Genomic DNA, 27663 nt, shown 5'->3' on the forward strand with positions numbered 1-27663 from the left:
AAGTGAAAGCAAATGCTTTTCCTTGCCTGCTGGGAATGCGTGTTATTTTCTCACCCAGATAAGTCCCAGGGGCCAGAACACCATGTTTTTACTTTTCTTTTGTTTCTTCTTTTAAAAGGTGTGAGGTGGGGCCTTTTCCAGAGGTTCAGAATTTGTCTTTCTGCACCCCCTCTCCCCCCATTTTTCTTTTTTGGTGAGGGTGATAGTTCCTCTATCTGCAGGCAGCTGTGCTGGAAGGGCTGTTAATGCTCTAATGCTTTTTTTTTCCTGAGCTGAAATCCTGCTCGAGTTGAGACTTCAACTCCCTGCCACCCCAACAGGCAGAGAAGCAGATGTGAGGGGGACGCAGAGCAGGCCGGGGAGCTCAGTCCGCCCTGTTTGAGGAGCCCGTTCCCGGTAGTCATTCCCTGTATTTTTCTCCCCGGGCTTTCCTGGCTCTGGTTGCCGCAGTTGGAGGACGCGATGCCCGAGGTGTGGCTCGAGAAGGCACCCAGGCCCCGCGCGTTTCCCCCTTCCCCGGGCAGAGGACTAGGGACGAGAGCACGGCCGGACCCACTAGGCCCCAGCTGCCCTCTCTCAGCGCTCCGCCCCGCCGGGCGGTGTGACGGGCGGCGCCGCCCGGTTGCTCGCCTCCCTGGGCCGCGGCGGGCCGCTGCCGCCCTCCCCCGGCGCCGCGGCGGGCGGGAGGATGGAGCAGGGGCTGTCCGCCATCACCCTCTACTGCGCGCCCGCCACCGGCCCCGCGGCCGCCGCCTGCACCATGGAGCCCGAGCAGGTGAGCGGGACCGGCGGGGAGAGGCCGGGGAGGCTCGGCCGGGGCCGCGGCGTGCGTGGCCGAGCCCAACGGGAGGGCTGGTGGTCGTGTGGGCGGCAGCCGGAGCGGCTCTGCCCTTCAGTGCGCTGTAGTTACAGCCTGCAGCGCGGGCGTCTTCTCTTTCACGGGCGAACAACGCCTTACAAATCGCCTGATAAATATTGAATCAGGGCGGCTTATCCGTTTTCAGCCAGCGTGTCAGCGACAGAGCCGAGGCGTCAGAGATCACTGCCTCGGCCGCACGCGACACCGGGTCTCGAGCGGACTTCGACCTGCAGAGCGCTCATCCGCCCGGCTGAAGTCTCCGGCAGCGGCTCAGGCTGTGCGCCCGGTGCTCCTGTGCCGCGCCTTGGCTGTGCGCTGCCGTCCTGAGCCCTGCGGTTCCGAAGGCTTCTTTACAGCTCTGCTCTCCCAACCTTCACTTCATCGTTTTCTGCTTGCAGAAGACTCGTGCGGTTTAATTTCGCTTGAGACGCAGGGTAGAAAGTTAAGGAGGATTATAAAAATAATACAAATGCAAGCAGGCAGGGTAGCATGGGCAGGACTTTGTCTTGATTAGTATTACAGCCTCCTACTGACTAGTGCCGTCAGGCCAGCAGCTCTTTGTGAACTAATTGCTTTCCTGGGGGAGTGAGAGAGGCACGAGCTTTGGCGTTTTGGATCAAAAGCTCAGTACGCGGCCCAAGTTCTGACGGACTGGAGGATGACAGAGTGAGTGGTCTGTTCTCCTCTTTGTCATTTCGTTTTCTTTTTCCTCTCCTCAACGAAACTTGAGGCTGTTGCATTGTCCTGTGTTAGTTGTGCTGAGCGCTGCCAGCTGCAGGTGTCTTGGCACACTTCATCCATAATCGTAGTTTATTTGTTTTGGCATTTTGGTTGTGTGCTTCTGTCAAAGGCTGAGGTGAGAGGGATTGAAAGGAGTAATGAGGAACAGCACTTTGGGATGTAACCTTCCAACAGGGGAGATGTGTGAGGGTCACAAAGTGAATTAAGAATTCCAAGGGGACGTTTGAAAGGAAAGGGAGATAGTGTGACAGACTTCACAAAGCATCTTCACAACTAAAGCTGAAGCAGAAAGTACAAAGGTAACTAGCCTCGTGTTTAATAGCTGGCAGTATGGAAGCCAAGGTATATGCTTTGATAGCATTTGTTTGTCATGCCACGTGCCAGGGCTTTCAGGACTTGGTGGTGGGATAGGCCTGTGGAAGAAAATGAGATGGCAGCCTGACCAGAGGTGTGCCCATGAGGGGTGACCTGCATAACAGCTCCTGGATTGGAAAAAGAAGGTAAATGTGTAAGGCCTCAAATAGAAGATACTGTTGTGTTTAGCTGTAAAGTGAGTCTGGGTGATAATTATAGATAAGATCTGTATTGCCACATTTTTTAGCAGACCCTGTTGGGAAGAGAAATAAAATAAAACTGGGCTTCTGCTTGCAGCTGGGACAGGAGGCTTTTGTTGGTGTTGTGCATGTGAAAATTAAAACGACAAACGCCACAGGGATGACTGGAAACAACATCTAGGTTTGCTGCCCATGTAATAATCAAAGCAGCAGCTGATGCATTGTATTTTATTAAGTAAATTTAAGTCTCTGGACCAGATTACTAAGGGAAATGTTTCATTGTTCCTTGATTCTTTTTTTGTATTGATTACATTTGTCCAAAATGTTGTAACAGAACCAAATGTGCTGAGCTCCTTCCCACAGGTAGTGTAAGAGGGGTACAGAAATGCACTGAGAAGTGTACAGTTTCTATAGCCAGAAAATTAAAACTTGCTTTTAAATTTTAAAAACTTATTACACTATTTTTCTAAGCTAAAAGATATTTGAAGTATTTGAGTTAAATGAATCAAAATCAGAAGGATTTCTAGGAGCTTGTAGTGAGGCTTACTGTTATTGATCACAATAAGTAGTCATAAGAAATTGTGCTCTTCAGTACTGCGACTAACCATGAAAAATGGAATCATTGTTCTGTGCCAATGAAGAAGTGTGAAATTTTTTAAGAGGCCAATTCTGTGGTGCTCTGTGCTCCAAAAAACACAGAACCAACTTGCAGTGAGCAGTGCCTACCCTCGTAGCAGCACAAGGGATGCTCCCTGTGCTCAGGCTGTTGCATTTTTTCAGCACTCAGATTTCTGTAGATTTGCTGTTCTACTGCTGCTGTTTTCAGGACTGAAACTCAACAGAGTCCACTAGCCCCAGGGCTGTCAGCTTTGTGCTTCTGCATGGAAATGTAATGCCATTTTAGCTGGATTATACCACTGAAAACTTCATTCTGCCACTTCATTCTGCTTTGTTCCTTCAGAAACATACACAAAATGTGCCATGGTAGCTAAAGAAACACTGCAGGAAGCCAAAATGACTTGCAGTTTTCTGCAGCTGCAGTATGAGGGCTAGAAGGGATGATGAAAGTGTGTACTCCCTCTCCACATCATCAGGCATAGCATGTGATCGGTGTATTCCCTCCCTCTTCACTGGGCATGAGATAAATCTATTGCCTGGAATGAAAGAGGCAGTTCTGCCTCCCTACCTTCACCTGTCCCACTGCACTGTGCCCATTGGTTTTCCTAGTGAACCTAGCATAAGTGACAGGAAGAGCGATACTGTGTTTAGGATTAAGGGTAATCCTACAACTGTGTGTTAAAAATACACATTTTTACTAATATTTTTGATCTGTGAAGATCTGTGAAGATCTGTGCTAAGCTTGTCTAGACAAGTAGTCAAAAATTGGAACATGTCAATTTTTCTCAAAGTTAGTTCTACGTATGTATGCATGCATGCATTTCTTTCCCTAAGTTCATTATGACACGCTTCTACAATACATGCACTTGTGTGCTTTTTAAAAACCTGCATGGTACATTAAAAGCAGCTGACTAACATTTCATGTCTTCTGTGTCCTTCTCTGTACAATAGAAGTATTTTCAAAACACCTTTTGCATTTGTTGCAGTAGTATTTAAATGCTTTGCCAAAATGAAGGTTCTCTTTTGGTGGATACAATACAAAACTTACTAAAATTCTCTGTCTGCATGAGTTGTTATCCTGAAGAATTATGGACTGGCCTTTGAACCAGAAGTAAAGCTTTCCCAGTGCTTTTTCTTAGACTGGAAGACTGCATTGTAGTATTCGGCAACTGAAAGAACAAATCCACACTTCTCTTTTTCATTCATCCTTACCCGCTAAATTAAGTGGGTTTTTAAGCTTTTTAAATTGAGTGGGTTTTAATTAAGCTTTTTTCACGCGCCCTTGTACTAATGGTGATTGCTGATGTACTAAATGATCTAAAACTCTTAAGCAGATCATGAAGTTTTTTAAGGGAAAAATCCAGTTTTTCAGCTTACTGCATAGAAGTGAACTTAAGATAATTTTTAGTTTTTTCTTCTATGTAGCAACTTACAAATGGAGATAGAGGCTTTGAGAACGTGGAGCTGGGTGTCATAGGAAAGAAGAAGAAAGTTCCAAGGAGGGTTATTCACTTTGCAAGTGGAGAAACAATGGAAGAATATAGCACAGATGAGGAGGAAGATGAACAAGAGAAAAAAGACCTGTTGCCTCCTGTAGATCCTGTAAGTACTTCACTTGATGCATTTCTGCTTACTGGTTTATTGGATAACTACTTGCATCTTTTCCTGTGGTTCTGATGTTACAAATTTGATATGGTGTATAAAAGATTGAGTTAATTCAATTGGCTCTAGGCACTGAGGAATCTTAGAAGTATTTGCCACATCTGCAGTCTTGTGTTTCTTTTATGACAGCTCCACAAACTGGTATCCCAACTATTTCTTCTCTACCTTCCTATGATTCTATCTTCCCATAAATTGAGTCTACAGTCCTGTTCCCTGCCTTCTGTCTGTGGGACTCCATTCCCAGCCTTCTCTGTACTTGTTTGCCTGTACTGAGCTTGAAGTGGTGTCCCAAAAATCAGCTAGATCTTTCCCCATGTGCTGAGTACTGTCAGGTGGCTGGGGGTTGCTGCCTTGTGCAGCAGCCAGCCTGTCTGTGCTTTGGAGGCAAATACCTGTTTAGAGCTGCTTGTTCTTACACTTGAGATAAGAGTCTCTGCACACACAGAAACTGGTGGTGTTTTCTACCTGACATAAACATTGCTGTTGAAATGACTTGTGCATCATGGTTTGGGAATCCATGATTAAGAAATGTTGTGTTTAAAGTTTGCTAATTACTGTATGACTAGCTGCTATACTTATTTGTGTGTGCATCCTTCCCAGGGATATAGAAAGGAGGGATTTCAGTGGACAGTTTGACTTTGTTTTCTTTCTCTTCTGAAGAAGTGGTGTGGCCACAAGGTGTGCTTTGTGAAGGACTATCAATCAGTTCCCCTTTATTCCGTCTGTAAAGTTAATTTAGCTTGAAGAAAAAGTAATAGTTTGAGGATTGAGCTGATATGAGACTATGGAGGGCTGGGACTGGGGCTCCAAAGGATTCAAGTATAAAAATGCTGTATTTAGACCTGGATGGACGGATGCATCAGTACCTCTTTCTTGTACACAAAGAAAAGTAACGTTAGCCTGAGAGCAGGTGTATCAGTATAAAAATGCATGTCAAGTTTACACGTTAATTAAAGTATAATCATTGAAAACAAATACATTTAACTTATAAACAATTGCTAAATGATAGCTGTTAAGCTACACTGTTGGGTATTTTTGTTTTTCTTCTTCCCCCTAAGGGTTTACTCTAGAAGTGCAAGAGCTGTGAAACTTACTGAATACTGCCGTAACATTAATGGATCTTCAGACTCAGATCCTCAGATCTGCTTCACATAATGAGGGCTCTGTCAGATATCCATAGATACCTACAGAGATTTATTTATTTTTTTTTTTTCAATTATAATTAGCAGGGGACTATATCTGTGTAGTTTCTCTGTCATTTCTCCTCAGTAGCATTAGCATGATGGAAGGCTCACAGGACTTGATATGTGTGTTGTGAGGCCAGAGAAGTAACACACCGCTGAAGAGACGGACACTTAACTAAAAAGTTCTCGAATATCCACAACTGCCAGGATTTTGTGGGATCATACTCCTGCTTTCCTAATTTGAATTTTATTCTGAATACCAAAAAGCATATTGTGTGGTACAGATAAAATTGCTTTATTCCACTATAGTTTATGAAATATTTAATTTTTATTATTATTATTTTTTTAATAATAAAAGAGCCTTCTGAAGCAGAATACTTTATTGTGGAGCACAGTATGCCCTATTAAGCATTGCTTTTTACCTTGGCAGAATAAACTTGATTAGACCAAGGGTTGCCATTAAGTGAAGTTTACCTTATCTGCTGAATGCTTTGTGTATCCCAACTGAGCCACTGAATTGAAGAAATGTTAGTCCAAGCTGAGCTTTGATGTTTTAGCCAACAGCTGCCTTGAAAATGTTTTTATTGTAGGATTTCTATAAAAGCAATTAAGTAGTCAGTTTGCTGAGACCAGCATGTCTAAAACTTGTTATCTCAGTTGGGATACTAAAAAGTATGTTGCAAATAATAGCTGTTCCTGGACCAATTTATTTTTAGAAAAAGCACATAATATTTGGAATAGAAACTTTAAATCATGAAAATTCAAAGCTCAGCTGGTATTGGCATAATAGCAGGTTCTAAGTGAGCTTAAACTTAAGAGTTTAAACTTAACTCTTAAGAGAAACAAATATTTTGCTGTGTTGTAAAGAAACTTCTTCAGTAGCCATACCTTGGTTTAGTCACGTTGCAGAGCTAGGCAGACAACAGCAATGTCTTCTGTACTAAGCAAAGCAACATGTATGTATTCTGATAATATGAGAACCAAAGAACTCAGTGCGATGGGTTCATGCCACCTAAAACAAATTCTCATAAAATAGCGAGTCTTAAGTTTTGCTTTGAAGCGGTGATTCTGACAGTTCTGCAAGTCAGTTCATTGCTGCTTTTGGATCAGTGTCCAGTCTGTTGTGGTTTTTAGAGTGGGAGCTGAATCCAAAACACGGAGCATGTTTACTACATTTTTCTGATTTCTTTTTTTAAGATAGCATTTTTTATTATTCGTGTTCTCCTTTTCCTCTTTGGTGTTTGTAAATGCTTTGCTCATAACTGAATCTTCTATCAAAAAATGTAATTTATATTGTAAACCTCCTTCAATTCTGTTCACAAAGACCTTTACCTTACTGGTTCCAGAAAATAATCTTTCTGCTTATGCCTGGATTGCCACTTTGTTGCCTTCACCTATTAGGTGAATAGGCAGAAATGCCTTTGCAGACCAACTATAAGCAACTATACATGTTTAGCATTTATCCTGAGAACGTTTCAGCAGCTCCAAAACAGATACATTTTGTTGGAAAGACTGAAAGATATTCTTACAGGAAGATTATTCCGACATCTCCTAGTCAAAAAGGAGCTTAACTTCATATAGCAAAAAAGCATTATTTTATGCTATTGAGAACTCAGAACGTCTGATTTTATTTTAAGAATTTGGTAGCGAGGGAGGAAAGTTGCCAAATAATTGCTATTCACCACACGATGTATGATTATTTTTGATGCTCCTCAATCTTGTTTTAACCGGTTTGTGATGGCAGTTTCACCTGCTGCGTTCACTGAAGGACTTGTTATGCCAGTGACTAGGCAATCAGTAATTAAACTCATTAAACTTGCGTCTTGACACAGTAAACAATGGAAAAGTATCTGGCAATATTTAACTCATTAAACACAACTTGCTTTTTCTTAAATCAGTAAACGATTCTTTATCTCATTTTGCCATTTTCTCTGAGGAAAGGCACACACTCAATCCAAACAAACAAAGCAAACAACCAACCTAACAAAAAACAAAGTGCCAAACCTACAATCTTTAGAAAGGTCAAGAAGTGTTATTAGGGACTGAAATCTAGCAAAAGAAAAAAGGATGTGGATTGTTTATATGGCACATTCAGAAGTTCAGCAGTGTGTCTGCTCCCTTAGGCAGCACCATACTAGGGAACAATAATCATGTTCTGTTGCTGAATCATAGCCCTCTTGGTTTTATCAGTGGATGAATTCATTATGTTAATTCCTACTTAAAATGCAGTGCGCTGACACCTTCTGTATGTGGACTTGGACAGATGATATTGTAGCTGAGTTTTAGATTAGAACTGTGCATTAGGATGTTTTGTAATTTAAAATCAAGTGTAAATAACCATTATGTTTTTAACTTTAAAAAACAAAATTGTATCATGATAGCAAAATAGTATAGTTAAGCACTGTAGAAACATATACTTAAGAAAATGATGGTAGGAGAAATACTGTTCCCTGATATAAAACTAGTGTCCTGCATTTCATTCAAGAAATACAGTATTATCTGTCCTTGTTTTGATTACACTGAATGTTAAGACTCCTCTGGACAAAGAAGATACATAACATCTGGGTGTGCAGTTCTTACTGAACTGACTTTGGTACCGTAAGACCTGACTTAAGTACCATTTTCCAGTGTCATTCAGTAAATCAAAGATACTTCATATAGTACTATTAATTTGTATTCAGCTTGCGCAGAACGTTTATGTTCTTATCACCCATAAGGTTCTTGTTCTCTCCAGTACCTCTTCTCACCTCATATTTGGCCTTCTTGCTTAGGTATCTGAGGTTCTGCCAGAAGCTGCCCAAACTTACCCTGAGGAAATAAGAAAAAAAAAAAACAGAGGAGAATTATTTCTCCCGGATGTGTTCATGTCCCTGCTTGTTCTCAGTGGTGTTTACTCTACAAGGCATTTCATTTAACTGTTGAATCTTCATTACGTGGTTTCTTTTGGCTTTATATTGCCTTTTGAGACACTTGAAAGAATGTTCCTTTTGCAAGGTACCAGAACTGGCACAAAAATATTGGAATGAGTGAAGAAATATCTAGCTAGGCCAGAGATGCATGTTGTAGGAAGCAGACATTCATACAAAGTTGAACTTAGAATTACTTTTAACATAGCAAACTGATCTTTAATTGTGGTGGGGGAATAGCAGAAATAGAAAGCATCTCTGTGCCTGCAGAGACTCAAATTTAATGTTTGTGGTACTGCAGTAGGACATTAGAATACTCTGTGTCTGATTTACTTCTGTCACATTGAAGCTCAGCTTCTCTTTTTATCCTTAAATGTTAAAGGGGCTCTTGTAGCTTCTTACTTACTGCTGCACAGCAGGCTTTTGTTTGTTCTGTGTGCTCTGTGAGTGCTTTTTGACCTTGTCACCTCGTTATGAAGGATTGTACAAAGGCTTGTCAATGCCATTATTTGCACCTGTGGCAATGAGCTTTTCCAGCACTTTTTTTTTGAGTTCTTCAACTGAACAAACTGAGAAATGATTGTCATTAGCTTATCTGCCAACTGCGTACGTAATCAGCAAGCTGGAGGTGCTTTTGTATAAGCAGGATAGCAGCTGGTTTTGCTTACACTTTTACCTTGGCAGGATATTTTTAATGTCCGTTGCCAAAAATATGTAGCATCTGTTTTACTTGTGTCTGCCAGCTTGAGCTTCTTGCTTGACAGATTGTACTCATGGATAAGATTTCCCCAGAGTCTACTCAATGCTGAATAGCCCCATCTCTCTCATCCTTCCTTCCCGTGGAAGATGCTCCAGACCCTTCACCATCTTAGTAATTTTGCAATAGGGTTCACTAACTTAGCTGTGACCAGTTTGCTTAAGTATTCTGGAAGCAGATCCTCTTGTACTGTCTTTCTCACACCACACCTTGCTCCTTGTCCTTTAGATTTCTGAAGTCCAGTCTTACAAGGAAATGTGGGATGAAGGCAGTTTTCACTACCACAGATTTTTCCGTGTCTTGTGTCATCAGAACCTCTGCCCCCTTCTGCAGTAAGCCTGCACCTTCCTCTTGCCCCTTAGGTATTTACAGAAGCACTTCCTGTTGCCTCATACATTTCTTGCTAGATTCAACTCCTGGTGTGCTTTGGCTTTCCTAATTCTGTCTCTGAATGCTCAGAATGCTTTATATTTCTCCAGTGTTGCCTATCTCTGCTTCCACCTTCAGTATATTCCCTTTTTACAGCTGAGTTTGGGCAGAGCTCCTTGTTTATCAAGACAGGCCTGCTGGCATTTTTGCCTGACTTCCTACTTTTGGGATGGATCGCTTGTGAGCTTGGAGTAGATGATTTTTGAATTTCAGCTAGCTTTTCTGGACCTCTCTTCCCTCTAGGGCCTTTTCCCATGGGCCTTTTCCAAGCGGATCCCTGAAAAGGCCAAAGTCTGTTCTCCTGAAGCCCAGAGTTATGATTTTGCTTTTTTGCTTGGCTCCTTCCTCTCAGCATTCTGAACTTCATCTCATAGTCATTGCAACCAAGCTGGCCTCAACCCTTCCTATCCCCAGTGAGGCTTTGCTCATTGGTGAACACGAGGTCCAGAGCACCTTTTCTTGTTTTCTCTGTTACTTGTGTCAAGAAATTGTGGTCAGGACCATGCTGGGTTTATGCCCTGCTGTGTTGTTCCTGCAGCAGGTGTTAAGGTGGTGGAAATCACCATTGAGACAGTTTCTAGCTGTGTGAAGCAGGCCTCATACGTTTGCTCTTCCTAGTCATTTTCCCTATAGCATGCACATGCTCCAGTATCAACCATAATGCTTTAATCCTTACCTGTAAGCTCTCAGCTGGCTCTTATCCACGCCTGGGCAGAGCTCTGTGAACTCCAGCTTCTCTTACACAAATGGTGGCACCCCCATCTTTTTCCTCACAGACATTTTTTGCTTCTCTCATTATTATAATCAGAGAATTATCAGAGGTTAGGTCAGTTCTCTGCTTGGTCTGACAAAATTCAGAAAATAATGAAAAAGTCTTTATAGTCATAGGAAATATCTTGGGATTGAACTGGATGCTTGTTGCTTCCCAAGTCTGGAAGCAGGAAACAAAAAAGGTGAAAATAATGTTCCCAGATGTAAACCATGGTTATTTGTTATATCTTGTAGTGATATCTTGCTTCAGATATGCCTGGTCTATACTTACTGTAAAGCAAAAATACTGTGGTAGCTACAAACAGGTGCCACTGCAGATTTTGTTCTAGATCTATTTGAGCATTTGCATGTCTTAATGTGTATCTTTAACATACAGCTGTACATGTTGGTACTGTTTTTGTGGTTACAGACAACGCTCACATGGGGACCCTACTTATGGTTTCATATGCTGAGAGTTGCCACCTCAACCTTATCAGGTACTGATTCACTTAATTCTTAGTTAAACACATGGAAGAATATTGAGTCACTCTGACAGACTGTAAATAATCTTTGTAGTCTACTTTGTTTTTGTTTTTGTTTTTTTTTCCAGAAGTATAAATGAGATTGTGGTGTTTTCCCCTTGTTTAGGCAGTCATGTTATTTATTTATTTATTTATTTTCAATCAACAACTGTTGTATGAAGCATGAATCCTTTTGCTGAACACTTTTATTTTTCTGTTTTTCTCCATATGGAGTTATGATGATGTTGGCAAGGGTGCATATCAGCTTCCTATAAAGTCTTCTATGGAACCATTGTGAGTGATATTATTTGGAAAAAATTTTTCACCTAACTAAATCATCAGATTTTACTAAGACAACTGGCAAGTATTCTAAGAGTATACCTAGTCATGTACTTTTCAACAGTCTGCTGAGGTTGCAAGATAGACAAAAATAGGACTTATTGTCCAGAGTCTTAAACTCACTACACAGAAGTTTCTTTGACCTGTGGACCTCATAAAAATTGCTAAGTTTTTAGAATGCTTGTCCGAGTCTGTGTTCTTGTGTGTATTTTGTATTGTATATTGACAAATATCTGTGGAATTTCCATCACTGTACAGCCTGATTGTGAGTATTTAAAAGACTATTGGCAGTCTATTTTATTGATTAAACTATTATTATTTTTAGAAACACTTTACACTACAGTCCTGTTCATTGCTGTATCTTTTCCTCATTCACAGAGATAGATATTGCTCTCCTTTTTTTTTTTTTCTTTTTTTCCAGGAGTCTTTTATCAGTTTGAGGACAGCTAGATGCTTCCTCCTTCCCTCTTAACTTTTGCCTCCTGTATTTGTCATCTGAACTGATCTTTTGAAAAAGCTCTGTCTGTAAGATTATCTATAAAATGACTGTACACTCACAGAACCATTCAGTTGATTACTTCTGTTTTCACTGAAGATGACTGAGTAATTTATTTACATCCTAAAGGCAGATTTGTAATTTGAAGTGCAATATATTTGATTTCTTGTTTGCTTTTATTGAAGCAATAGAGCTCTAACCATTGTTTTGATAAAGCAACCAACTGACCCAAGCCCACCTGTGCTGTTCTTCTGACTTCACTACATGTTTTGGCAAAGTAATCCTACATATATCTATATGATTCTATGTAGCCTTGAAAACTGAGATAGCTACAATCTATACATTTTATCAACCCATCAGTATGCAACACAGAGCATCGCTAAAACTGATATGGGATTAAAGTGTACATCTATCATTAAATAACTTCTCTGGTATCATTAGACTGAAGGACCACTCTAGTTGGTAGCCATATGTTTTTATCTAATCTTCAGTTAAATTTCAGTTGAAAGCTGAAAGTAAGTAGCTTAGCATAGCAGATTTTCTCTTTTAAGTGATGTACAATGATGGAAAACCATTCGGGAAAGTTAACACCTTTTACAGAGAAACTCTGTTCAACAACTGTCTTGTGTTTGTTTTCAGTGTGTGATTTCCTTGGGGAAAAGATTGCATCTGTTCTGGGGATAAGCACTCCAAAATACCAATATGCCATCGATGAGTATTACAGAATGAAGAAAGAGGTATGTGCGGGAGATTGTGTTCTTAAACTTTTCTTTTTCCCTACTTATCTTCCCTGGCATTTTCAAAAGTAAAATCTGTACTCCTACACTGATTACTGAAATGAAGTTTCAGAATGTCTGCTTCAGCTCACCTTCAGTTCCACTTGATCCATGATTTATGCTTGCTTATTCATGAGCATTTTCTCATCAGGTAGTCGGTCCTAGAATTGGTTGGGTCCTTACCACTGCTCTGCTTGCTTCTCTTCTACAACACATTTTTAAGTCAAAAGCGTAAGAAAGTTGAAAGGAACACTAAGGAGGCAGCTGCCTCACTTTACTCGGTTAAAGTAGGTGTGCTTTCCAACTCTGAAGTCAAAGGGAAATTGAATGTTACGTTACCATTTATTCCAAAGTGCAACTGAAAATGAATGATGGGTAGCCAATGCTTTATGCAAAAAAGCTTAAAGCTTTAACACTTTTAACACTTATTTCATTTCAATAGCTTTTCATTATTAAAATAGCATTGAAATGCTTCATAGAAAGTAGACCTATCACTACTGTTGTTCGCTAAAGATTGCTTATCTGGACACACATCATTTTTTCTGTGTTGGTGGGACACAGTTTAATCCTTCACTTTTGGTGGTATTTTTTTTTTCCCTTAATGGAAGTTGTGGAATTACAATAAGCTAGTGACTGTTATTAAACAGAACAAATTTTTGTGTCTTGTAATGGGAAGTGATATGTTCTTATAGAATATAAGCCTTATTTACTTCAAGGAATCAGTAGCTTATGAATCTGGTTGTTTATTTTAGGAAGAAGAGGAGGAACAGGAAAACAGGATGTCAGAAGAAGCAGAAAGACAGCATCAGGAGCAGCAGGACAAGCCACAGGCTGAGGCTCCTGTCCAAACAGACCAGCCTGAAGCAACAAGTACTTCCTTTGTGAATGTAAACTTTGAAAATGAGGGAGATTGCCAGTCTGTTGTGGAAAATAAGCAAGATGTAGTTTCTACTTAAATGAAAAACTCTGTGTACTGTAGGAAATAGGAAGTGTCAGGTGTCACAGTCTGGCTACAAGCAGAAAAATAGGATTATACTTGTTCAGTGTAATACAACTTTTAGTGTTCTTATTGATCAGGAGAGAGCTAAGTGATGTCTCTTCCTTCTGTCAGCCTAATAAAGGCTGAGGCATTCTGCCAAATTGGCACTTCAGTTAAAATGTAAATTGGGCTACAAACGTTTGGTCTAAAATTGAATTTCTTGTAAAGCAAGTAAAACATTTAAATTGTTGTCTGGCACTGTGGATTGCAGATGTAGTGCTCTTTCCTACTTCTAAACACCTATTTCTGATTTGTACACTGTTTGCAACTTGGCTCTCTATGAATAGATTAATAGGAATCAATATCCTGTAACTCACAAGTCATAGTAGCTTCTGAATTCCCCTATTTGTTGTCACTACTGTGTGCATGTGTCTTTCTGTTACTGACATAAGAGATGTTAGATTTAATGTTAATTAGATTTAAAGGCCCAATGAAATACTTTTATTATTACTCTAAACTTTAAAGGAGGCTATCAACACCCCTGAGTACATAGGTAATAGTGCCAGCACTACTGGAAGCTGATACTGCTCAGCTGTTCCATTTAGTGCTATAATCAAGTACAGAACTAGCATCAGCAGAAGATGCTGTCCCTCTAGATCCAAGAACTAATAGTGAGCCACCTGTTCAAATACTTCTTTACATGCTTGCTCTGAATTGGCAGGGAGAGTAAACTCAAGTCTTGCTAAATTATAGTGAATGGGACATTGTGTATGGTAACAACTTGTAACTACACTTTTTTTTTCCTTCCTTTTTGTTATAAGATACCTGAATCAGTGTACCTAATTAAGCTGAACAGGCAGCTTGTTTAATGTTATAAGTAAGGAATGTGCTATTGCAGGTATCTCTTTCTCCCTAGTGCAGAATTCATAAATAACTGGAAATTTTAAAATCAGGCTTATGAATCTTCTTTTAAATGAAAAAAAAAAAACAAAAAAAAAAACTTGTTTCAGTATTGAAACAACTCATTCTTTTTTAAGTGAAATGCAGCTTCACTCCAGTTTTAACTACCCCCAATTACCAATCAAAGCAATTTATTGCAATGACTGTGATCCTAGCTCTAAATTGCAAAACATGAATGGTTTACATTGGGACAATCAGGCGTCACTGCTGCAGGCAGGGAAATAAGTAGCTGTCCCAATCACTTCCTTTGCAGAATAGTTACAGATAGATTAGCAGAAAACATATAATATGTAGTAACCATTTGAATAATTGTTTCTGTCCTTGAGAATGCAAAAATTTCAAGAACCTTCAGTGAATTTTTCTGTTAGATGTCATCATATTTCCCCAGCCTTGTTTTCTCTACTAACCAAGGAGCCTGCTGGAACAGCACAGGCCAGGAACCTTGGGCATTAGTTTGCAGAACTCAGCTATGTATTTCAGATAGCTCTTTGAACTAGTATCCTGTATAACACAGATTCTTTCTTATCTCATGTGCCCTTCTACACTACAGCAGAGCTTCTGAGAAAGATTCAGTCATCTGTTTAGATGCTCTTGTTTTGAATGGTAATACAGAGGTTGCTGACAGCTGTGTAAAATCATTCCACCCTGAACACCTGCAAGGAAGAGAATGGATCAGTACCTGGGGAATACATAGAAAAATATTGGGAGTTCTTATTACACTATGGCAAAGAGAAAGCCTCACTTAGCTTAATAGTGAAAACTTTAGAGCTGAAAGATGCTTTGTTTTTCTGCCATGAAATTAATGTCAGTTGTGTTTGTTTTCTTCTGTCCCTACTGTCTGGTATATCAGAAAAACCTCTCACAGCCTTGGGGTTAAACTTCTTTGTATAATATGCTGTATTACTCACTGTGCCTTAACTGAAGGATTAAGTTTTTTTTTGCAAACTGTATGAAAGTGGTTACTTTCATAATGGTTTAATTTTTCTGTAAATGCATTAATTGGTTATTTTATATTTAATATAATTTTTGAACTGAAAATTGGCTGTGCCTTTTCCTTTGGAACTGTGAGGTGGTTGAAATTTTATGCCTGCAAACAGGTGAAGTGCTTGTTCACTGCTTGCATTTTCCTGGAGTCACACACATCTTGGCAGAAGATCCAGACACTGACACTCAAGACATCTCCATACCACCACCCCTTCCTTACAACTTCATGGAGTATGTATTAATGAACTCACATTTTCAGCATTATCTCAAAGCGTGAAACAGTACAGGACTACAACTATATCTAATACAACTATTCTAATTTCATCTGAAATACATAACACTTATGTGACTTTATTAAATCCGTAAAACACTCATTCTTTAACTACTGCTGTAGCTCAGCTATATAATTAAGTTAAATTTCCTATAATACTTACACAGGAGGTTATGCTATATTATTTACCTCTTACAGAAGACTTTCTCCCTTAGAGTAGGATACTTAACAGTGCTGTCATTAGACAAAGCCATGCAGAACACTGTGACTGAGTGGATACCGGGCAGTGCTGAGAATACTCAAGAAATACATCCTTAATTTCAAGATAAATGCACATTCTAGAAAATTCAAATTAAAAAAAGGCTCAGTATATAAGGAAAAAATTTGAAAACATTTATTTGAAAAGCAAAACCAAAAACACAACAGATTGTAGTTACCTCTTAAACAAGACGTGCTCTTTTCACTTCAAAGAATCTGCAGAACTAATTTTTACATACTGAGTTTTATCTTACATGCCTGAGGAAGATGAAGATGGGAGGGCAGTAAAAATGGAAGAGGCATCAATTTAAATAACGTTCCCAGCATCCAATAGTTAATGAATGCATCAGTTAAGAGAGATCTCAATGGATGCAGTTTACTCCTGTTGAAAGTCACGTATCATCAGCATCAGCAACACTGTCGTTATCATTTGCCACAAGGACCTCTCTGTTCTCATATGTCCAGAACCCATTCAGATCGATTAGAATACTGGTAACAGTGTCTCCTTGACTGCTATTGATTAAATCTTGAAGGGAGATTCTGTAAGGATCTTTAGGCTTTACCATATCAAAGATCTCATCCTGTGAAAGAAAAAAAGTCAAAACTAGGAGTTGGGAGGGGGAAGAGCCCACACACATTACTGAGCAGAATAATGGTTACTTTATACTGTATACAGAATGATCTTAGGATAACCAAAGCCATCCATACTAATATACAAAACAGGCCATTAAGTTCCTAACCATGTAAAATATAAGACATAGTAACAACTACAAATAGGAACAGTGTGCTCAGCTCCCACAGCTTCAATAAGAGCTTGCTTTTCTGGGAGCCTTTGGGCTTCAAGTGCCAACATGAAACTCAGCTCATCCGTGTGAGTTTAGCTTTACTGAAGCTTGCACTTTTAGTACTGAAACTGCTAATGTAAGTAGGCAGTACAAGAAAATTGTATTGGCAACAGTTTTTTAGTCAACTCCATGCTTCCTTGGTCCTGAAAGAGGGATGATTCCAAGTTATACAAACTATCTTGAAGTGTAAGGCACAGCAGTATATATTAATAGACAATTTACCTATTAAATATAGAAACTACTAGCACAGTTGAATACCAGATTTTTTCTTATGCAACAGATGTTGAATGGAAAGACATTTTCAAACCCACGAGACACACAAGTCAGATCTACCTCTGCTACACTGCAATTAAATACCTATCAACCTAGAAACTACAATACTCCATTGGTAAATTGCAAAATGTTTATACAAATATTTCACATAGTACTCTATTTGGGAATACCAACCTTGACATCCTGAAAAGAAACTGGTTCTTGTCCGTGGATTTTCATTTGTTCCTGAATAGCCTAAAAAAGAAAAGTTAGAAACAGGCAGTGCAGTATTATATTGACACTGGATGATACTTTTTAAACATGCTTCTGCTTGTTAAGATGCACTGCTGTGTGACAAGGCGTTAACAGAACAGCTTGCTGTCATTCTCTTCCACATGTAAGGCAGTGGTGAGTTAAGGTACAAACAGTGATGCGCATCTCCAAGTCCACATTTTTTAGTATGATAACAAACCAACTTTCATTATGACCAACATTTGAGCATTCAGAAGACAGGATATGCAGACACTCTTATCACTCATTATTCAAGACAGGAATATAATCAAATCAGAAAATTAATTATTGTCTCTTTTGAGGAGGGCATCCTATAGTAGGGGGGTTGGAACTACATGATCTTAAAGTTCTCTTCCAACCCAAACCATTGCGTGATTCTAAAAACTGTCAAGTAATATGGAGTATGACACAAGCGAGAAGCTTTTTGCTATGATTACCTGGGATTAGAAATCCCACAGCCTTACAGGCCATCACTGTACTTCAGCATTTTCCTTTGTTGTACTAAATTTTAGGATTACAGCGGAAACTAAAAGCATGAGCAATAGCCAACTAGAACCATCATAAGGGATTTTAACAAGTAATCATTACATATATATATAAAATTTTTTAAGCTACAAAAATATTTCTCCTTGATTAAATCAAAACAGTTAATTTCAACTGCAGAAAAACAATGCTGAATACCTTTTGAATTCTTTCCAAGTTTTGGAATATGATTTTTAATGTTTAAAATCTTCTTACAAGCAGTTACTGGCTTCCCAGTGGGTACTGGTAATTTAAAGGGACTCCCTGCAGATCTGCATGCAGAAGCACACAGGCTGTAACACCATAAACACAGAAAATGGCCTACCTGTATAAAGAGACTTACCCTAAAGAAATAATTAAGGGAAAAGACATTCAGGTATCCTTTGTTCTCAATGTCGAGCAGTTTGAAAATATATTGCAGAGCTGCAGGCTCCTTTCTGTTTTCTAATGCAAGTACAAAGTCCAGGTAGGTTTTATAGTCCTAAAAGTAGATACAATCATGTTTATTATAGTCTTCTTTCTAAATTGATTTTGCAAGCAGGAACATTATAATTGGCAGCTATTTCATTGTAGGGGATCAGCCTATTTTCTGAAAAAGACAAAATAAAATGGAAAATGGCTGCTACCACCAACATGAACAGAAAAGTTAGTTCCTAGTGACTGCTGAGGAGAGGAAGTCTTGCCATTTTTAGATGTAAAATAGTATTCCAAGCATAAATCCAAATTGAACAGGCTTCGTATACTTTTAAAAATGTTTATTACATCCGTAGAACACTGAACATACCTAATCAGTTAAGTCATAGTAGTTTTCATTAGCACAAATTAATAGTGTTCAGAGGTAATAACCCTAGTCTTATCCCAAGAGTGAACCATTTGACCAACTCAAGTACACAATCCTTAGACCAGAGAAGTTGTTTGGCAATTTGTCAGGATGAAGCACTAATAAACATCACAGATATGTACCTTTCTTACACTTTCCTTACTTTTTTGCTTATACTTATTTTTGGTCTCCCGATAAAGATACGGTTGCAACAATTAAGGACAGAAAGCCTACAGTCCTCTGTGTGTAACTGTCTACCTTAAACACAAGGGGGTTTGCTGCCATTCAGAAAGACCTCAGCAGGCAGGAGAAACAGGCATCGCATTGAGTTCAGAGGGAATGCAAAGTTCTGCACACAGGGAGGAATAACTGTGTGCACCAGCACATGCTGGGGGCTAACCAGACAGAAAGTAGCTTTGCATAGAATAAGCTGAGAGTCTTGATGGGCAACAAAGCTGAATATACATAAGCAATGTGCCCTTGCAGCAAAGGCAACTGACAACAGCATTTTGAGCTGCATGAGGAAGAGCTTTACTGGCAAGGTGGTGAAAATGATGATTCTCTGCTTACCACTGGTTAGCCCACATCTGAGTGCTAGGTTCTGTTCTGGATTCCTGAGTACAAAAGAGGTACAGACCTACTAAAGCAAATCCAACAAAGGGCAACTAACAGGACTTCTCCTAAGCTCAATGATTCAGCAATTCTACAAAAAATTACTAAGGGAGCAGAAATGCTACATCGTAAACTGGAGTTTAGCATATTTAGGGGTAATTAATCATCTGAAAACACATATTAGAAGTACTGATACATTACATAAAGATCTCAAAATAAACAGCACAGATATTTTTCATTTCAACTCTGATTTGGTTAGATTTCCCATGCCTCACAACTATGCAAAGCCTACAATAAAAAAAACACTACTCTCTTCATGAAGAAATGTACGGATTAGCAGACTAGCTATGTATGTACAGATTAGTTGATAGTCTCAAGTATGCCACTTGTCTTCATCTCTCTTCCAAGAATCAAACAACCTCTAAAAACACGGATAAATATATACATTTTTTTCCAACATGCACTTTATGTATTGAAGTGGAAGAGAAGCTCTATCCTGGACTACCTGGATTCTGTAGCATTTCTGCTTTTCAAAACAAGAAACTTGTCTTCCAACTACACAGTCATCTTGCAATCACCTTGATATTAGAAAATTTATTTTCTAATCTAACAACAACCAACAGAAGTTACTTTACCTCAACATACTCTTTTAGAAAAAGATACTGACTGTGAGACGTTTCCCTTTATTAATAAAGTAAAAACTTCAATACTGTGAACAGAGTAAAATCACGCAGTTACCATTTCTCCATCATAAGTTAAGCACTCCTGAAAGACACGGTCCAGAAATATGTTGGTGAGGGTCCCTGTTCCATATCGGGAGAGCTCTTCTTTACTGAGCATGCCATTGTGATCTTTATCAAGGTTTAAGTACTGTCCTAGGAAGGAAACAGATGACAAAATACAGCATCCCTACAGAAACAACAAAGTGTTTCAATGGAGAAAGAAAATTCAGCACATTTAACATTTAATTCTTACCATAGAAGTTAGTTAAGTGGGAGTATGCTAGAACCACAAAAATATTCATGGATCATCACAACGAGCAACAGAAGCAGTGGGGATGAGGAGGGGGTAAAGGCTGCTTACATGAGAAAGGAGCACAAGACCAAGAAAAACAGTATTTTTAATGTATCTGTTGTGATCAAATAAGAGCTAAAAGTGATGCAAAAGTATGAACAGAACATGCTTTTGCATCACAACAAAAGAGAAGGAGTTTTATACCTTGTGCAATAAGAAGCGCAAAATGACAAAGAATAAAACCACGGTAAAAAGCAACAATGGAGAACAGAAATTGTAATGGAAGTTAGAAGGCTGCACTGGAATGACAGCTAGAGGCATGGAAAAGACTGGTTATAAGGAGTTAATGAGAAAAGAAAAAAAAAACCAGGCCAAATAACACCAGTAATTTGACTAAGTCACATAAGGTACAGAAAAAGAAGTGTTCGTATATAGAAGGAACCTACCATAAACTCTTAGTGCAGAAGGAGCAGAAAACCAATTTGTTTCCTGACTTTCTTTAGAAAGTTCTTCATCCCTTAACTAAGTGAAATACAAAGTTAGAATTCAGAAATAGTAAAATAAAATACAGCAGTATGTGTTAAGAGATCTTTACCTCCAGTAAGTCATCCAGGAAACTGCAAGCTAAGATGTCCTGTATCTTTATCTTCCCTGTAGAAAAGAAGAAGACTGTGTTTTAACTTATTCGGCCAACATATCCATTTGGCTGCTCTCATTTAGGTGGACCTCACCAGAACACAAACAAATTTCTATTTTTAAGGAGAAAAAAAAAAACCCCATCAATTGAAAAGGCAGACAACTAAATAACAAAATAAAAATAGCCTTTAAAATGGCAAAAAAAAAATTTGTTGATTCTGGTAGTTATTCTGCAACCTTGAAAGCCGGGAAACTTTATAAAAACATAAACGTTCAACAAAAAATGCAAAAGAAAAATAATACACAGAAAGCACATACTTAAAACGCTTATTAGAACAACAGTGTCTTTCACATCTTCCAAAACTATAGACCTGACAAAGCTGAGGTAGAAGACTGAGCATCTGCTGTTGTATCTTTAACCAGTGGAGAGACACTGCATAAATGGCTGTGCAGAATAATGACACTATAACTTCACACAGACCTTCTCTATATGCTTGTTGTTGCTCCTGCTGGAGACTACTGCCCACACAACACTGCTGACTTCAAGTGACACAGTGAAATTTTGGAAGTGCAGTTTGTGAATTGAAGGATATAGAAAAACCAAACTGTTGTCCCAGTAAGCTACATCTGTAACAAGATGATTAGCATCCGTAACTGGAAGCCATTTGTAGTGAGCTTACATAGCGCACACATTTAATCACAGGGAAACAATATCATAGTCAGCATTCTTGAGCATTTCCACAGCTTGCAGGGTATTCTGCCACACATTCTGAATTCCCTGTTAGCTGCTATGCCTTCTATGCATTTGAATTAGCTGTTATGAATGTCTTATTTATTAATTTCTGTAACACAGAGTACCACAACTGATGGAGCTTTCAGTAAAATTAATTAGCACTGCAAGTAGACTATCAGACACACATAAAAACTCATGCTTTCAGGGGAGATTAAAATTAAAATACAGTACTACTGAATAGGAGTCTACAAAGACAATACTTTAGTTCAAAGGCACAAATAGTTTCAGTAGAAACATCTATTTAACATGGAAACTACTCACACATTTAGAATCTGAAAAACATGGACCTACCTGTTCTGAGAGGATCCAGAAAGAAGAAAAACTTCCTAACTGCTGTGCAGACATAGAAGGAGTAGAAAGATTTTTCTAAGCCATCCAGTTGTGGCAAAGTAGGAATGAGTTCTAAAATGTAGTTTTCTAAATCCTGTAGAATTAAGAGAATATACACAGAGAAGCTTTAAACACTGTGGTTGTTTAAAGAACGTTTGTTATACTCCACTCTGACTTTCATGTATACTCAGTTAAAAATACAGCAATGCAGCAAAGAGCATAACTGAAGGCATAAATACAAATCTCTTGGTGCAAGAAATGCAGGTCAGACACATAGCATGTACATGTGGTGCCACAACTGAAACCGTCTGCTAGCAAAACAGAATGTTAAAAAAGAAAGTATGATATTCACATCTAAATATAAATGAATTCAAATGCAACTTTTTCAAATATCAGTGTGTAATTCCTAATTGGATTATCCTACTGCTGAATGTTCTTTACCATGTTGTTTCAATTACAGCAGTAACCGCAACCTTGTTAGTTATTTTATAGTATTAACTCCTGACAGAATAGGAGATTAATTTCATTCCCACTCTGGACATACTTCTTTTTGTGATTTCTGCTGTATCCTAACAAAGCTAGTAAAGAGCCAATCACAGAAAACTTTGCTGTCTGCAACCTCTTTTTAGGAATTATCCATAAGTTAGAAGAACTAGGAACACTCACCACCAAGTTTCAAGTATACAAAGACTGCTAATTATCCAAATAAACACACCTCATCCAAATCTACAATATGATTTTGTTTTTGTGACACAAAATGGGAGAAATCTGGACATTCTCTGATTCTCTAGCACGTGAGTTAAGATAGACAGCAACTCTGTTAAAAATGTACTTACTGATTCTCTGAGGTAGCCCTGTCCTGCTACATCATATAAACTGAGACCTATTCTTGTCTGATGAAGCCACACTGTAAAACAGAAAATAGAATTATAAGAAAGAAATCTGGAGGATTTTTCGGGGCCTCACAAAATTTGACATTACTCTAAATTGCACGATGCACTGTTTAATGTTAAGTGCCTCTGTATTTCCTGTTTTTCTGAGGCTTAAGCAGTTCTGTTGAAAAGCCATGATCCTGTCTTCAACTTGGCAAAAGTCAGCAGTGATAAAGAGAGCACTGTGACCAAGACTGTCCTATAACCAGCTGTGAGAAATGGCTGAGAAGGTACCATGTTTCACCTGGTACATGGAATCCAAATATTTGTTCTCTGTCACTGAATTATTTTCATGCATTAAAAACAGCTGCACAACGTGCTATATAGATTACCCATTAGACTGCTATAGCCCTCTGTGCAGTATGAAGCACTGCAGCCACCATCCAACTGCCCTGATCTCACTTCTGATGTATAATACAACAGCAGAATTTAAATAGCATATGCACGTATATTTGAAATGAGAAGGCACGTTAATCAGATAATCTACAGGACAACAGTTAGGATCACACTGGTTACATAACTTCCCTGTTTTGTACTTCACAATACTGACTGAATAAAGAAAATCAGAAAGATAATCAACCCTCAGATCTCTATGAAAACAGCATTAGCAATTCAAGGATAGGATTCTACTGCTGTTGATGAGAACAGCAATTAATTAATAAAGCTTAAAATAGCCTCAAAAATAAAATAACTTCTCATTAAAACGGGAAGCATCAACTAACCTTTTCGCATGACATAATTGAAAAACTGCATTATAGATATCCTCCCATAAGGGTCATTATGGAGTAATTTAGCAAAAATCTTTGCTGTGAAGAACTGCCTGTAAAACAAAGAAAGTTACTTGTCTGCACCTGATTATACCACACTGACAGATGCAGTTCCAGCACTCCCAACTTGCAGAAAATTTAAAAGACTTTTAACGTGTTCTCTGTCTTTAGAAATATTAATTCACTAACCTGAAAGCCACAAGTATTGAGTGCATTCATAGCAAGTACACATGTAGTTGGGATCCTATCAGATAGCAATGGTAAACTCAATAGACAGCAGCAGCCTTTGATGCTCATAAACACGAGACTCTTAACAGTCTGCAAATTCTTAATTCTTCTTCAACTTAATTTCTCTTTGGTACAATATAGTTGGTAGCTCCCAATCCTCTTCAGTGATATAAAGACAACCAATCTGCTTCTGAACGAAACTTAATTACAAAGCCATGTGTGCAACGGCAGTCCCCAACAAGAATGTAAAACAGCAATACTCATCACATGACATACACAGAACATTTTGTATTTTAAAGGAAATTTTCTATCAAAATATATGAGAGAATGCTGGACAGTGTTGCTGCAGACAAGATTTTCCCTTCAAGTATAACGCGTGTAATTTAGTGGCCATACTAACTTAAAAACACTTACAATGGTGAGAATTTCTTCTTTAAAAACAAACAAGCAACACAGTATCCTCTTTTCCAAACCTATGAAAATTTTTTGCAGAGATGCAGAGAAACTTTGCAAGGTTGTAAACCAATTAGGTCAGCAATAACTTCATGAAGCCTCTCACCATTAGACTGTCAACATTTACTTGAACAGTTAGAAGTTACAGCACCATTTAAACTTGGCCAGAGTAAGCATAAACAATAAAAGAAATGCTTACTTGCATTTAGGTCCAGCTTTTTCACCAACTTTCAAGAAGTTCTCATAATTAATCATCGCTTCTTCCCCAATCATTGGTGACGTCTGATGTTTGTCCAGTAGAAACCACAGATTCTTGAAAGTTATTTACATATTTGATTAAGAAGTTAGTATTCCGTATACATCAATGCATCTAAGATAAAGCATCTACAAAACGCAGCAAATATGTCTTCTTACTGTAAGGCTGTTTCAACTGGGACACAACATAATTTCAACCAGCAAAACAGTCAAGGAGCACTTCCACCACTCTAAACTGGTGTTATAAACATGTCATGGGGATTTCTAGGGTTACATCTCTTTGTGTTCACACTGCAGTTAGCCCAACAGCCTTTGGAGTCTCTCTCAGTGATACATAAATAGAACTTATCACTTCTTCCAAGCCCATTAGAAAATCATCAGAACAAATGGGAAAACCAGCAGCCATTGATATATTCCTCAGGCACGTCATAACAAGGAAGCTTTACACTCACGTTACCAGCCTTGGACTACTCAGCACTTTGGCTTTAGCTAGTGTTTCACAACTAGTCAACCTGTGTAAACACAAAGCACCTCACCAATCACACAAGATTCTGTGGACCCACAGGAGATGCTCAAACTCTGTGGAGAAAAGAAGTTTGTCAGAAATCATCGTAAGCTGTACAGAAAACGTTTTCTTACCTGAAGCTCTTCATTATCCAATAGCTCTCTACTTTTTCTTTGCAGAAAGACTGCCCTAGATTCTTCTCTTAACTTCTGAAGCAAGACTTCATCTTCAGCTGGCAGCTAGAGAAATTGTGGCATTTCAGTTTTCTGTACAGTGGTTCTCTTGAAAAACCACATAGTCACTAAGTATTTTTAGGTACCCCTGCCTCATACACTTGGACGAAGTTGCTTACTTGATAGAAAGTAGTCAACTATCTACCAGAATACTACCATAGTACCTGCTTCTTCTACAGGAATACTTCTAGGCTTGCATACTGTCTCAAATTAGTTCAATACTGGCATGTTTATTTAAAGCAGGGCACCTTTATCAGGAGAGACAGAAATTACCCCTTATTCTATGGTTCATTTGTTAGCACTTTCCCACTGTTATGGGACAGAAGGGCTTGAACACTAAACTTTTACTGCCGTTATTTCAGTCAGCAGAGAGTAGCACTTTCTATTTTATGGTGTATAGTCAATGAATATAAAGATGTTATAATTATGAAGTAAACAAGAGAGTTTGGCAAAGCAGATTATAATAACAAAAAGAGAATAGATAGAAAACTTATCCACATCCCAGGCTTGCCACAAAACTCCAAAGGAGGGATCTCCAGAAGAGATCCTTTCCCACTGGTAGTTAGCTCTCAAATGGGTCTAGGAGAGATGGAGCCTGGTTCCACCCCTTCCGGAAGCATAGGTGAATTGCCTTCACCTGTGCTCCTGTGGCTGACTCATTGCTTGCCCCAGGTGATGCATCAGAGGTTCAGGCCGTGATTCAGCAGTTCCCATACACATGGTAAGCCTGACTCTCCCAATTGTGAACATCTACTAGATGCATTTTGGTCAGAAAAACAGATGGGAGAATGGTTTGCATGAAGGTTCTGCTGATGTTTACACAAAAAATTGTATAGAATTATCAGAATGATGGCTGCGTGTATATTCATCAGCTGAAACATAGTTACTTGAGAAGTCTATTGGCAGAACCTGAGGATTAAGGAATGATTAGGTTAGACAGCTGCTGACCAATACCAAAGGTGTTAAACTTCTGCTTTTATTCCCCCATCTCAATTTGATTTATATCACAGATAAGTTGTCTGACCACGATGATGCAAGCAACAGCTCTGTCTTTAGTCTGCAAGGCCAATGACCCTTTCCACAAAGTAGCAGCCTACTGTGTATATACAGAGAGATAGGTATCTGTAACAATGGTACATCAAAACATGAAAATAAGAATCATAGAATGTCTTAGATCAGAAGGAACCTTAGAGATCATCTAGTTTCAAGCTCCTGTTATGGGTAGGGTTAAGAAGTATCTCTGAAAGAGAAACAGGATTTGTTACCTTTAGTAAACTCCCAAGTTTATGGTCCAAATAGCAAACTACTGTGTATTCTACCCAAAGGTGCTCAGTAATTATTTGAAACTGCTGAAATTCACAAGTATGCAATGTCAAAGACAGATTATGCTTAACAATCTACATCTTTCAGAGCTCAACTTACTTCAGCTTCTGGAGCTGAAATGCCCCTTTGACATGACACTTTTTTTTCTTATAAAATAGCCTCCTCCTTAAGCGTACCCGGACACCTCGCTTACCCTGTAATAAAATCGTGGTATGTTTGCATATGACGTGTTGACATTAGCTCTTCCTCCTTTCCATTCCATGTAATACTTTGTGAACAACTCCATCTCTTCATCTTTCAGCTCCTGTTCGCTCTTTCTGGCTAATTAACACAGAAAAAGATTTTCAGATCGGACTCCAAGTAGAGTTCTAACGTAACGAGGTGCTTGAAAAACAGTATTAGCGCTACGGCTTACGCAGCCCCGCTAAGGAGAGCAAACAGGCGGAAGGGATGGCACGCAGACGCTCGCGCCCGATGTTCTGAGCCGCGTGTATGACAGATGCGGGCACGGCGGGCAAAGCAACGTTACAATGGCCAGATTCTTTACTTAAGCCCCGCGGCGCGACTCGAAATCGCTCCCTCCCGCCCGTCCGTCCCTCCTGAGACGCCCCGCTCCCAGTGATATCCCCGCGGCCCCACGCTCACGGGTGCGGCGCGCTGCCAGGCGGTTCCTCAGGCTCTGCTTCCAGTCCATGGCCCCGCCGCACGTCACGGCGGCCCCGCGCATGCACCATACGCTGCCCGACGCGCACGGCCCGCGCTTGACACGGTGGAGGGAGCGGAGCACTGTGGAGCCCTCTGATAGGCC

General features: G+C 39.3%; 2 protein-coding genes across 5 annotated transcripts; one reads left to right on the forward strand and one right to left on the reverse strand.

Moving 5' to 3' along the window:
• The first annotated feature begins 613 nt into the window (after nt 1-613).
• Nucleotides 614-14405, forward strand: FAM177A1 (family with sequence similarity 177 member A1). The gene is made up of 5 exons (XM_048947368.1): nt 614-775; nt 4198-4374; nt 10891-10957; nt 12456-12553; nt 13345-14405. The coding sequence occupies exons 1-5, from the start codon at nt 689-691 to the stop codon at nt 13546-13548; spliced, it is 633 nt and encodes a 210-aa protein (XP_048803325.1). The 5' UTR covers nt 614-688; the 3' UTR covers nt 13549-14405.
• Nucleotides 14406-14547: 142 nt separating this feature from the next.
• On the reverse strand, nt 14548-27637 carry PPP2R3C (protein phosphatase 2 regulatory subunit B''gamma). 4 transcript variants are annotated; one of them, XM_048947357.1, is made up of 13 exons: nt 27501-27637; nt 27049-27172; nt 25434-25538; nt 24739-24851; nt 23814-23911; nt 22996-23066; nt 22121-22253; nt 20996-21051; nt 20847-20922; nt 20125-20261; nt 18298-18435; nt 17337-17396; nt 14548-16625 (listed from the first exon to the last, which is right to left on the reverse strand). In XM_048947357.1, the coding sequence occupies exons 1-13, from the start codon at nt 27587-27589 to the stop codon at nt 16437-16439; spliced, it is 1389 nt and encodes a 462-aa protein (XP_048803314.1). In that variant the 5' UTR covers nt 27590-27637; the 3' UTR covers nt 14548-16436. The 4 variants fall into 4 exon arrangements, with proteins under 4 accessions (XP_048803314.1, XP_048803316.1, XP_048803317.1 ...); XM_048947359.1 differs by having other exon boundaries at nt 27049-27176; nt 27501-27636; XM_048947360.1 differs by having other exon boundaries at nt 27049-27176; nt 27497-27610.
• Between the last annotated feature and the right edge of the window lie 26 nt (nt 27638-27663).

Source organism: Lagopus muta, chromosome 6 (genome assembly GCF_023343835.1).
Source record: "Lagopus muta isolate bLagMut1 chromosome 6, bLagMut1 primary, whole genome shotgun sequence".
NCBI classification, from domain to species: Eukaryota; Metazoa; Chordata; class Aves; order Galliformes; family Phasianidae; genus Lagopus; species Lagopus muta.